At 42.8% G+C, this 12,821-nt stretch overlaps 1 protein-coding gene across 3 annotated transcripts in view; it reads right to left on the reverse strand.

The window, feature by feature from the left end:
• LOC310862332 (putative cytochrome P450 120) overlaps nt 1–11,976 on the reverse strand; it is a 19,426-nt gene extending 7,450 nt beyond the window's left edge. For all 3 annotated transcript variants that reach the window (XM_083770184.1, XM_083770185.1, XM_083770183.1), the window contains exons 1-7: nt 11,589–11,976; nt 7,415–7,492; nt 7,203–7,287; nt 5,502–5,537; nt 5,178–5,317; nt 2,624–2,747; nt 1,842–1,986 (exon numbers count right to left, since the gene is read on the reverse strand). In XM_083770184.1, the coding sequence (XP_083626310.1) occupies nt 1,842–1,986; nt 2,624–2,747; nt 5,178–5,317; nt 5,502–5,537; nt 7,203–7,287; nt 7,415–7,492; nt 11,589–11,829 (849 nt within the window). In that variant the 5' untranslated portion in view covers nt 11,830–11,976. The remainder of the gene's footprint in view (nt 1–1,841; nt 1,987–2,623; nt 2,748–5,177; nt 5,318–5,501; nt 5,538–7,202; nt 7,288–7,414; nt 7,493–11,588) is intronic.
• Between the last annotated feature and the right edge of the window lie 845 nt (nt 11,977–12,821).

Raw genomic sequence — 12,821 nt, forward strand, 5'->3', positions numbered from 1 at the left:
GCCATCCAGTGCCGCAATGTATACACATTCAAAAGTTTTTATACCAGATTGGTTTAATTATGCATGTGATGTCTTTGCTAGCATCCCGAAGGCGAATACACCCAATAATATTGTTTTTGTTGACACCAGTCACAAGGAGGTCCTGATACTGAAGGTGGGCTCATGGCCGTGTCTTTGATGTGTACTGTACATGGACCAGGCATTTCAAGATAAACCCCTGCCAACCATTACTTAGAATCATAACAAACCTTGGGTACAGATGTAGATTCTGCATACCGATAATGTGGAAGCCTGGGCAATGTACTGTACAAAAATTGACCACGAGTGGCCTAACAATAGCTGGCATGACAAAGAGCAAAGCCAAACAACAAATATGAGAGACAGCAAGATAAATTTTGTTTCTTTTCTCTGATTTATTGTACTTTTGGTTAGTTAGGTTAGCTAGGGATTTAGAATTGTATTTTTGTTTAACTCTCTGTTAGGGCCTTTAGTTAGCTTTTGATTTCTAGTTAGAGCCGTTTTCCTTAGAATAGAACCTGCACCTTGAAGCCAATACTACACAGTTGTGAACCAAAGAACAAGGAAATGTAAACTTTGTCTCTGCTAACGGAAAAAATAGAGCTACAACAATAAACTAAAGTTATTTTTCAACCCTGTTCCTCTCATATTACGTATGTTGTTTACCTTCACCCTAGACGAAGGTGCATAACATAACTGTTAACCGTTTCAGTTCATACGACGTGTGAGGCCGTCATAAGGATCCCGAAATATTAGTGCCTACGACGTCTGTGGACGTCCTAGCGACGTCCTAGTGACACGGGGCGAGATGAGAATATTCAGAATTTTTCCTATTTTTTTTGGGGCATTTCGCTTTTCGCTTTCCGTACGCTAACGCTCTGTGCTACTATTAGCTTGTCATTGACTCCCATGTTAGCGCGGCGGAAAGAATGACTCGTATCTCCTAATCCAGGGCGCTCTCCGTGGTGATGAATGGATCGATATGCTGGCGCTTCATTTCTGCTCCTCATCCGTCTCTCTCGCAAAACATGAACGCTTTTTGGAGCGTAAAAAATTTAATTAAGATGATCGGGGATCATGAGGTCACTTAGTAAAGTCAACTTTTTTAGGAAAGTGTTTCCGGTTCATGGCTTTCAGAGTAAAAGCGATCAGACCACTCTGGCACCCCGGAGCTTCTATTTTGATGCACTTCCGGCACTAAATGTGTAGGCGGTTTGTCTGTGTGGAGAAGAAAGTGCCATGTGTATCCTTATTCCTTGTACTGTAGGTGCCCATGAACTAGTGTCAACCCCATTGCAGTTGTCTCCCTGCAAAATGTATTGTAATTTGTCGATTCAAATAAATAATTAACCCATTTTTGTCGGGAACCCCTTTTGGTGGGTTATGATTATTATGTTATGATTTAGCTATTGAAAAATAGCAGATCTACAAGCTCACATCAATCGAAGAACGACTGACATAGAAACAGCTTTTTCAGAAAACTGTCAGGATGTAGAAGACATTTAGCATTATGCTTTGATTTAGCGCTTGAAAAATAGCAGATCTACAAGCTCGTAGCGCGCCACTCGGTGGCACGCTATGAGCTTGTAGATCTGCTATTTTTTTTTTATCGAAGAACGACTGACATAGAAACAGCTTTTTCAGAAAACTGTCAGGATGTTGAAGACATTTAGCATTATGTTATGATTTAGCTATTGAAAAATAGCAGATCTACAAGCTCATAGCGCGCCACTCGGTGGCGCAACTGTCAGGATGTAGAAGACATTTATAGAATCTGATCTCAGGTCAGAATGGGTTAAAATGTGTGCATGCATGTATTGTACCATGTGGGGACCACTCAGTGCCAGCGTGAAGGAGGTGAGCAGAGAGGCCAGAGCTTTGGGGATCAGAGCGGAGATGAACAGCAGCAGATGTTGAGACGCACAGCTGGAACCAGGAAGTGGCAGCGACCGCAGCGACCCCACAAACCTACACATCATAGGCACAGGACAGACATACCAGTGTGGATCTCAAACTTCATGTCAAGGATCGGGCCCCAAATTAATAATGCATCTGAAGATATTTTGTGCGAGAGACCCCCAGATACAAGATTGTGTCGCACCGTGACAGCTTGTGGATCGGATGTTTTCAGAATGCAACCAAGTTCAACTCGGGCATTTACGACAGCATCAAAGCCTGCCAGAATACATTTTTGACGGCTACATCAACTGTAGATTTAATCACAGGGACCAGGGATTTTCAACTGGTTGTGAACGAGGGACCACCACCCTGACTAGAACTGAATAGAAATGTGCTTGTCAAAACGAAAGTGAACGGAATTTCAACACTGCATCACAATAACCCATTCTGACCGGGCACCCATTTTGGTGTCAGCATCATGTTATGCTTTATCTATTGAAAAATAGCAGATCTACAAGCTCATATCGCGCCACCGAGTGGCGCGATACGAGCTTGTAGGTCTGCTATTTTTGGAAAAAAATCGAAGAACGACTGACATTTTTAGAATCTGATCTCAGGTCAGAATGGGTTCGTCAGACCAGTGTGTGTCCGGCGGAAACCTCGTATGAATCTGATCTCAGGTCAGAATGGGATAACACCAATGTACCCGTGGGTGTCTTTGTCCAGCTTGTCTCTGATGACGTCCATCAGCTTGTCCCTGGCCTCCAGGGCTGTGCAGAACCCCGACGTCCACAGCGGGACCTTCACACTCACTGGAGCCGAGATCAGGCCTGGGGGATTTGGATAAAATGTTTTGATCAATCCAAAACAAACGGACTAGCCAGTAGGCACAGTCAGTGAGCACAGTCATAGGCAGACAGGTCTCCCTAGCCCATTCTGACCTGAGATCAGATTCATACGAGGTTTCCGCCGGACACACACACCGGTCTGATGAACCCATTCGGAACCTGAGATCAGATTCTAAAAAATGTCAGTCGCTCTTCGATTTCTCAAAAATAGCAGACCTACAAGCTCGTAGCGCGCCACTCGGTGGCGCGATACGAGCTTGTAGATCTGCTATTTTTAAATAGCTAAAGCATGACGTGATGCCGACACCAAAATGGGTGCCCGGTCAGAATGGGCTAGAGAAGACACACTATTGCACCCACTTGCACACAAAATTAAGTGAGAACTGAGCAACTATTTCCCCAACTATCTACTCTGTCCACTGTACCAAGACATCAGAGACACAGATTACAATCGCCCAGAGTTTGAGAACAAAATGAAACCAAAACAACTCCCATATATCTCACTCAGAATAGCCAAATAATAGCATCGGTCACGCCTCCAGGTCTTTAGTTTACTCAAGTTAGGGAATAAGACCTGGTCCTTAAAGGTATATTCAGTGATTTCACTCAAAAAACCTTAGGTTTCGTTTTTGGCTGTGGGACCCAGCCTTTCGTCCAATCAGGATAGAGAGTCAAAAACGAAACCTAAGGTTTTTTGACCCCCAGGGGTTAACTGGGGACAGGGAGGAACTCCTTATATGGCCAGCACACTCTATAGTAGGGAGGATTATCACAACAAAACAAAAAAATAAGTGATATTTGAATTAAGTGAAATCACTGAATATACCTTTAACCCATTCTGACCGGGCACCCATTTTGGTGTTGGCATCATGTTATGCTTTAGCTATTGAAAAATAGCAGATCTACAAGCTCATATCGCGCCACCGAGTGGCGCGATACGAGCTTGTAGGTCTGCTATTTTTGAAAAAAATCGAAGAACGACTGACATTTTTAGAATCTGATCTCAGGTCAGAATGGGTACATCAGACCAGTGTGTGTCCGGCGGAAACCTCGTATGAATCTGATCTCAGGTCAGAATGGGTTAAGACACGCAAAATACAGCCCTATATGCCTATGATGGGCCCAAGGGGAGAGACATATATCCCTGGCAGCCATGTAGACAAAAGGTCATTACACACTGGCGAATTAGCGACGCGGTATATATTCGTGCGAATAATTCGCATTTTTAAAAAAACAATTGAAGTCCATGCAAGCTTCCACATCAGTGGCGAATGTGCGAATGTGCGAAAATGCGACCGTTTTCGCTTTTATTTGTTCGCTCTGGTGTCGTATTTTGCAGAGATTCGCGGGCGAACTGCAACATGCAATATTTCGCATTTTCAGATCGCTTATTCGCATCGCGTCGCTAATTCGCCAGTGTGTAATGACCTTAACACACTGTCTGAGACAGTGCAGGCTCGCAACGCAGCAGACAAGCAGACAAGATCATTGATCACTCACAGTCACACTCACGGCTTGACGGAGAATGCAATGTTACAACGTCACTCCATATAACTTCAAAACCAAACGCGGCTGCATACACGTTACTAAAATAATAATGATACTAATATGGGGGGGGGGGGGGGGGATTATTATTATCTTTTATAATCTATCTATTAGCATAAATTGAACACACAACCAACTCTGTGACATGCTGTAATCTTGTAGATCAGCTTTGGGTCGGCGGGCCCACGTTGGGTCCTGAAAGTGTAAAACACCAAAAGGGGTTCTTCCTGTCCTGAAGGACACTTCAAACCGTTTCTCTCACGTCTTGTGTCTCATCATGAGGGTTGTGGACAGTTCAAAAATTGATTAAATGATTAAAAAACCCAGTGACATGATCGTTAAGCAGGTTTTTGAATCACTGCATATGGAGCCAGAGTGTGAATCACTGCATATGGAGCCAGTGTCCCCTCTATTCATGCCATTCTGCAACAATTCTGTGCAGTAATACAATAGTACCCTAATAACGACACTAGAGGGCAGTGCAGGGCAAAGCCTACATGGTGGAAGGGTGACTTGGCCCACTTAACCCATTCTGGAACCTTTTGGTGTTTTAACTAAGCATTATATGTTATACTTTAGCTATTGAAAGATAGCAGATCTACAAGCTCATAGCAGCTTGTAGGTCTGCTATTTTTGAAATATCGTGAAAATGAGGCACAAATCTTTGAAAATATATTCTTTCAGAAGACTTTTTTTTTTTTTTTGGACGTCAGGCCTAAATGGGTTTTAAGGAGTTTAGAAATGTGTACCCGTTTCGTTACCAGTGGGTGAGATGTGGGAATGGCTGTCTAAGTGTCTTGGTAATATCTTATCTCTGTCGGGTATGTCCAAAACTGCTACTTTTCAGGATAAAATGACCTGCCCTACCGTGCCAGTGTTGAGTACACAGACGAGTCATTTCCTGGTACAGCTCTGGTTGATGTTCTGGCCGGACGTTGAGAAACAGACCCAGGACCAGCTCTGTGCCCAGACCCTTAAACATACTGTACACACTATCTGGAGGCCCACTGCACGCACGCGCACGCGCACACGCACACGCACACACACACACACACACACACACACACACACACACACACACACACACACACACAGTTGTAATTGTAAGGTTGAATGATCTTCACTGGTGTACAAACCACTCACAGACAGACAGACAGACAGACAGACAGACAGACAGACAGACAGGCTCACCTTACAGAGAGGTCCTTCAGGCAGCGCTCACACACCCTGTCAAAGGAACACAGTCATTCTTAGCCACTGCCAGTGTTTTTCAGTGAAAACCCTTATTTTGAAGGCCCATTGCGGGACCCGAGACGTGAACCGGTTGTAACCGGTAGAAAAATACATTTTGTAACTGCGACCACCGGTTCTTCAGTTATGGGCCGTTGAATAAAGCTTGTTTTGGCCAAAAAACCCAATCTGGGAAAAGAGTGCGAGATAAAAACACATTTTTCTAAATCTGATAACGTGGAGGCGGACTGGAGTTGGATGTAATCAGGGGAGGGAGACACCTGGCCTCTCCCACGCCACCCCGTTTTCTGCCCCACGAAGGGAGTGGCTGGAAGGAGCGCCGCGGCTTGTGATTGGGTGAGACGGCGGGGTAGGGAGCGCGCCGATGGAAGAGTACAGAAGCAAAGTGGGAAAGCATTACTGATTCGGTGGCATTTCACATTGCAAAAGGATGCAGGAAGAGTGGGCACCTAAACATTGTGGGCACCTCGGTGTTAAATTGGCTATTTATTTTCCAAAATGTGAAAAAATAAATACATAATTAATTTGAATAATGGTAATGGATGGACATATTGTAAAGGGGGATCCCAAATGGAAATGGAAATGGACTGTATTCCCAATAGAAAATTCGAAAAAATAGAAAATTGATTCACATAAATTGTGAATTGAACTTTGAACTTTGAGTAGAAAGTCAACATTTCCAACACTGGAGGCGTGTGTTACACATAGATCCCTGCATAAACAGACTCCATAAAACTAACATACATGCTTGACTACCAAAACACCACTCGAATGGGATCCCCTAAACTGGCCTAAAGTTTCAAGTCCTAAAAAAACAGTTTACAACCAAATAAATACAATAAAACCATGAAGGAATATGCCAATAATATGATAATACCACTGTAAAATGAAAGGTGAAGCTATTGGCAAGCATCTCTCATCATCACCATCCTTTTGTAAAGGCCCCCGAGTGAAGTTAAAGAAGACAGTTTGAGTTTGGATTGAAGGCCACTCCCAGCAACACGGTCCAAAAAAAAGAATTACCGTTCTGGAAACAAACGTCTGTTTTTAAATGAAACAGACGACTACTCAGTTCCACAGACAATTTGTTCCTCTGTCTTTTATAGTATAGTAATAGTTTGTTGATTAAGTTTGATTTAGATTTTTTTTTTGAGGCGCAATACATGGCTTTTGAAGATTGCGTCATATGGCAAGCCAAGTCTGAAGTCTATGGGATGTCTTATGTTTGTTTAGAGCACTAATGACGTAGATCATGACTTCATGAGGTAACCTGCAAATCGTTACAGGTCGAGAATCACCAGTGGTGGAAAAAGTACTCATATCTTTTGCTGAAGTAAAAGCATCAATACTGCAATGTAGAAATACTCTGTTACATAAGTAAATGTATAGAATACATTTACTTGAGTAAAAGTGCAAACGTATTGGTATAAAAAAGAAAACTACTCCTTATGCAGAATGTACCATTTCAGTATTCAAAAGTATAAAACGTATTCAAATCTTTTGAAAATATCAGATCTACAAGCTCACAATGACCATGTAGTTAAACCAGTCATCAGACATATTGGCCAGCATTTATTCATATGTCATGCAAATCTTTACTTTCTTCCATGTGTTGGAGATGGTAATGTTTTTCTGTCCTACCTGGTGATGTAATCACTCCATGAGTCTAGACATGACCCCGTGAACAGACTGCTGAGTGACAGGCGAAGAAGACACGCCTCCTCACCTGGAAAACACACACATTTGTCCCAAGTCACGATGATGGGCCATTTGGGGAGTATTTTTGCCACCGTAATGGTGATGTAATTTTCATATGGTCCCATCCCATCGCTGGTGTGTGCGTGCTGCGTTACCGTTAGTGGTGACCAGAGTGTCTCCGTACATGTTGGTCATGATGTCCTTTGGGTCCTTCACAAAAACACTGGACTTTTCTGGAACACAGGACGTTAATGAATTAATTCTTGGCCACTGCCACGGTCTTTTCAGTCCATGCTCTTAATCTTATTTCGAAGGCCAAAACGGTCCAGGGCCGTGAACCGGAAGTAAGCACTGTCTCTGTAAAGTGCCTCACGATCTTATTTTAATTCACCCAAATAATACATTTTCTAAACTGCAATCATCGCCGCTTTAGTTATGGACCGTGAATAAAGCCTGGTTTGACCAAAACTGAATCTGGGAAAATAATCGGAGATAAATGCAAATAGTCAAGAACCTAACAGTGGAATATCTATATAATGAAACTATGCTTATATAACAAAGAAACATCGCATGGATGCACCTGGGACGTATCCTCAGTGATGTATCCCAAATCGGGGTTTCGGGTCTCTCCCAACATCATACCCCTCACTCAGGTGACCCAGCCGGGGTGATCAAGTCCCGACTTACGTCCCAGTAGCTACCCTCGATCAGTCCCATTAGGGAAAAACCAGGGCCACACAATCCGTTGCTCCGGAGCTACTCTTCCAGGACTGGGAGAACCAGATTCTGGCGCGCGGAAGGACTAGGCTCTGTGGGTTGACTCCTGCCCGGGCCCCTCCTACGTCTCACCAGGTCCACTCCTGCCCTCACCAGGTGCAGCCTCCATTCCGAAAACCCACCATTCTGAAACCTTGCCATTCGGAAATGTATTTTTCGGAATGGTAGTGCTTAAAAAACACCACCATTCCACTCCCAGCACCAGGCACTTAATTCAGGAGCGGTGGATTATAATATACTATAGAGGGCTATATCTCCATAAAATGCTATCTAAGTTGCATAAGTTGAGCCTATGGATACGCCTGTAAGGTCGTCGAGGCTAGGGCAAGTGCTACGGGCTAAGGTGGAGTCTGAAGAGGTGGGTTTTCAGACTATGGCACAAGGACACCCATCTCAAAATATATTTTGGTTCCAGGGACACCCAGAAACAAGTAAATTTTTTAGTTCAAATCACAATCATTTTAACCACTTTATGCATGTTGGCTATTAAAACATAGCAGATCTACAAGCTCACATCGCATGTCACGCTGGGAGCTTGTACATCTGCTATTTTTGAAAGATTTTGAAAATATCGAAAATGTTAAATATTTAATTTCATTTAATTTTATTATTATTATTATTTTTACACAAACCTTTTCAGATTGGGGGGGTCTGTGGCCAAATGGGGGTCCTTGGCATGAGAATGTTTGAGAACTAGACTGCTTTAAAACTTGGCATGTGGCCCAGGCGATGGCGTAACCGTCTGGGCACCCGACTGGTAATCCAGTCGCAGTGTGCCGCGGGTTCGACTCCCGAGCCCGACACGGCCTTTACTGCATGTCATCCCCCCATCTCTCTCCCGTTTCCTGTCAGCCTACTACTGTCTGTCCCTTCAAAAACCAATAAAAGGCGTAAGCCGCAAAAGAATATCTAAAAAAATAAACTTGGCATGTGATCCATTGTAGCCTCAGGAATGCAGGCCCTGCAGTGCAGACCCTATAGGAATCTCATTCACATCAATAGAGAACTAACCATCGTTGCCAGATTCTGCAAGAGAAACAAGCGGCCGGGTCTATGAAAACAAGCCCGGAAGAATTAAGCGACTATAGGCTAAGTTTGACCACTTTACATCTGCTATTTGAAGATCTACAAGCTCACAGAGTGTTGCATAGGTGACTTACAGTACCAATATTTAAAGTACAAGCGACTTTACAGGAAAAAAAAGAATCCACACAGTTTCTTAATAAGCAGACATGGCAACTCTATATAGAAGCTTCACATGATCTTGAGAGTCAACCTTTGAGTAATATGAGACCAGGCTTTATCTGAACCAAATACGTGTGTGTGTGTGTGTGTGTGTGTGTGTGTGTGTGTGTGTGTGTGTGTGTGTGTGTGTGTGTGTGTGTGTGTGTGTGTGTGTGTGTGTGTGTGTGGTCAACCTTGTTGGTACTAGTTGACTAGTTGATAAGAAATAAAAGAAAGAAACATGTATTTCTTTTTCCATAGGCTCTAGATTACAGTTATAGTCATCAATGTACAGTTTTTAAATGTACAACTATATATATATATATATATATATATATATATTAGGTAGGGCTAGTTAATCGACTAGTAAACTAGGCAACTATAGTAAAAATCACTAGAAGTGAAAGCCCTACCTAGTGTGTGTGTGTGTGTGTGTGTGTGTGTGTGTGTGTGTGTGTGTGTGTGTGTGTGTCTTGACTCCTTCAAAACCGCTCTCAAAGGGCACCTACGGATGGCTGCAATTCGAAACTGGCCCCCGTAAAATCTGAATCCCCCCCCCTTTCCCCTCACTGTATATGTTTCTTTTCCCTTTTTGCTTCCTTTATGATGAATTCCTGTTCTGTTCTTTAACTATATAGAAGTTGTACGTCTCTAAATGTTTTGATGAATTGAACAAGGTGGACCCTGTTGTAAACAAGTGTAATGCTTAATTGGGTCGTCCACTCACAGTTAACAGTCTTTGTATTGAGTTTGTGCTTGAAATGTACTATAATTCTGCAAACTGTTAATACATATTTCAATCAATCAATGTGTACGCGCGTGTGTGTGTGTGTGTGTGTGTGTGTGCACTGCAGATTGCAGAAGATGAATGCGTAGCCCAGGTTTATTAATTACAAAGAGTATCATGCAAGCCAACAGCATATTTCACCTTGCGTTTCCTCTCACTCAGCCCATCTCCTCCCAAAGATCCCTACATGTCTCTTAGTCATTTACTTTACAGTCAATTATTTTGCATTTTGAATTCTTCAGTTGATGTTGCACTTGCTATTTTATTTTGTATTAATTCTTTTTTTATTTTATTACTGTATTTATTTGTACATTCATATTTTACTAACTTATAGCTGAACTTACATTATTAATGGAATTTGTATTTATTGCTAGATCAGTGCACAGCAACTCATGTTCGGCTCAAAAAAAAAAGAGGTTAAATTAATTTAGCTCCTACGCCACAAAAATGTGGAACGCCATACCAACAGCCATTAAGAAATTTGAATCCCTAGACTCCTTCAACACTTACACAGGCTGTAATTCGTAACTGGCCCCTGTAAAAAGGTTAAAGACTCCCTTACCTCTCCCCCTATTGACCTGTACTACTTTGTTTTGTTTGAATTCACTGTACTGTGAATAACAGTCAATTAAACCTAGCTTCAAGCCACCCCTCACAGCTACCAGACAGACCAGTCATAACAGTCAGTAAGGAAGACTAGACACCCAATAGGGCCTACTGCAAATGGAATATAATATACTGCAAATGAAATAGATATTACAAATTAACAACTTTAACACAAGCATGGGGTTGAATTTGGGGGTGAATTTTTCGGGGTGAGCTGTCTTCACTTTTGGGGTGAGTTGTCTCGGGGTGAGAGTTGAGTCAGTGTTGCGCAAAGTTGCTCTTTTTTTCTATAGTTGACTGAATATGTACCCTTTGAGCTCTTTTATACAGCAGAATTCCCCTCGCCCCCATATGTTTTCTATGCACATGTAGTTTTATTGCTGCTACACCAATCAGCTCCATAATAAAAAGGGAGTGATGATGGAGATTTATTATTTATTTGTTCCAATGACCCCACTCCCCAGTCCCCACACAGTGAGTGAGGGTTCACCTGAGGTCAGGCTTGCACTCTCTGGCACGCGCACAGGCACACTGTAGGCTAATATCAGAGTAATAGTAAGAGAGTAATGACACTCCCGTTGACTCTCATTGTAACAATGGAATGCGGAAGTGCTCATTCTATTTCAATGGAATATTTCCAGCCATAGGAGCAATGTTTGGAACTATCGCCCATATAGGCACCCGCTTTGAGGCGAGATCAAAGCGTGTCAACACTCTCTTACTAGATTAATCTGGCGAATATATAGCCTAACCTACACCTAGCCTACTACTCTGTTAGATTATTTACTGTAAAAAAAAAAAAAAGACTTAAATCTAACGTCCTTCATGGCTATTAATTCAGTAATTATTCCATTGATAAATAACGTGTCAGTACACTATATCAACCGGACCATATGATAATAATACAATAACTGTTCCATTGATAATATCTTTACCACACAGCAACTCCTTCATCGCCTCCACCGAGCAGACGAACACGGTGGGCGTGTTGAGGACCCTGGAGGAGAACACCCTGCCGCGGTGGCTCTGGATCCGGCTCTCAACGAACCGCACCGGGTCTCTGTAGAACTCCACCGACCTGTCCCCGAGCCAGGGGGCACCCACACTGCCCGGCACCACCGGGAGGCGGACCACTGGACCGCCGGGGTCCACCGCCGGCGATCTGCTGCTCGACATGAGGACGATGGTCAAAAAGATCAAAGCGATCTAATAATGACTCGACTGGCATTAAAGACAGTCCTTGTAATTGTTTGTAAACGGTTTAGTTAGAGGCTGGCGTTGTAAATAATCCATGATGTTCATTGTTCCTGCAGGGAGCCGAGGAGGTCGCGTAACTGTTAACTTCTTCTCTTTCCGTAGCCAGCTACTGCTGCACTGTTCTGTTGCACACAAACACCGCCTCCTTTCAAAGGTGAACTGAACTGTGCTGGAAAGTGGGAATTCGGCCAAAATAAAACAAATTATGATTTTAGCCAAATGAATGTCTTTCTTTCTTTCTTTCTTTTTTTCTTGTTGTTAATTTAGTTGGCCACAGACTATTGTTATTGTCAGTTTCAGTGCTGTATTATTAACTTTCTAAACATATAATCAGTGCTGACTGCTGACAGATGACGTCATCCTCATTATATAGGCAAAGTGACAACACCTGCTTCATTATCAAAACTCAGCAGGCCAGGTTAGAAGCAGAGCAGACAGAGACACCACTTCACAAGGTGAGTCAGGTTTACGGCCGAGGAAGTTATCAACAAGGAAGGAACACTTTATGTTTTCATTCGTCTTGACTATAATTAGAGAAGATAGCCTACATTACAACATCATGGTTAAATGGAAGTTGGAAGAACCACTATAGGCTCAGCCTGACAATCTGTAACGCCTGGTGACGCGAGGTTAATCGAAGGTAATCTGAGAACCCATCGGGCACCGGCAAAAAATAAAGGAAAAACAGCGCCCTCAACAGGACTGTCTCGAGAGACTACTAGCCTAGCTGATAATGGTAGATTTTTAGAGAGTTTTAAGCAGAAACTTCAGTTGATTTAAGACTACATTGGAGTTCCTCAAACTTGGACATTTTAATGCATCATCATCATTCTGTACATTGCAACCACATCTGCAATTCCCCAGCATTGCACCTTTCTAGTTTGATCAGTTGCTGCTGTGTTGTTACTATC

The sequence above is a fragment of the Protomyctophum parallelum genome (assembly GCF_964188405.1).
Source record: "Protomyctophum parallelum genome assembly, chromosome: 7".
Taxonomy (NCBI): domain Eukaryota; kingdom Metazoa; phylum Chordata; class Actinopteri; order Myctophiformes; family Myctophidae; genus Protomyctophum; species Protomyctophum parallelum.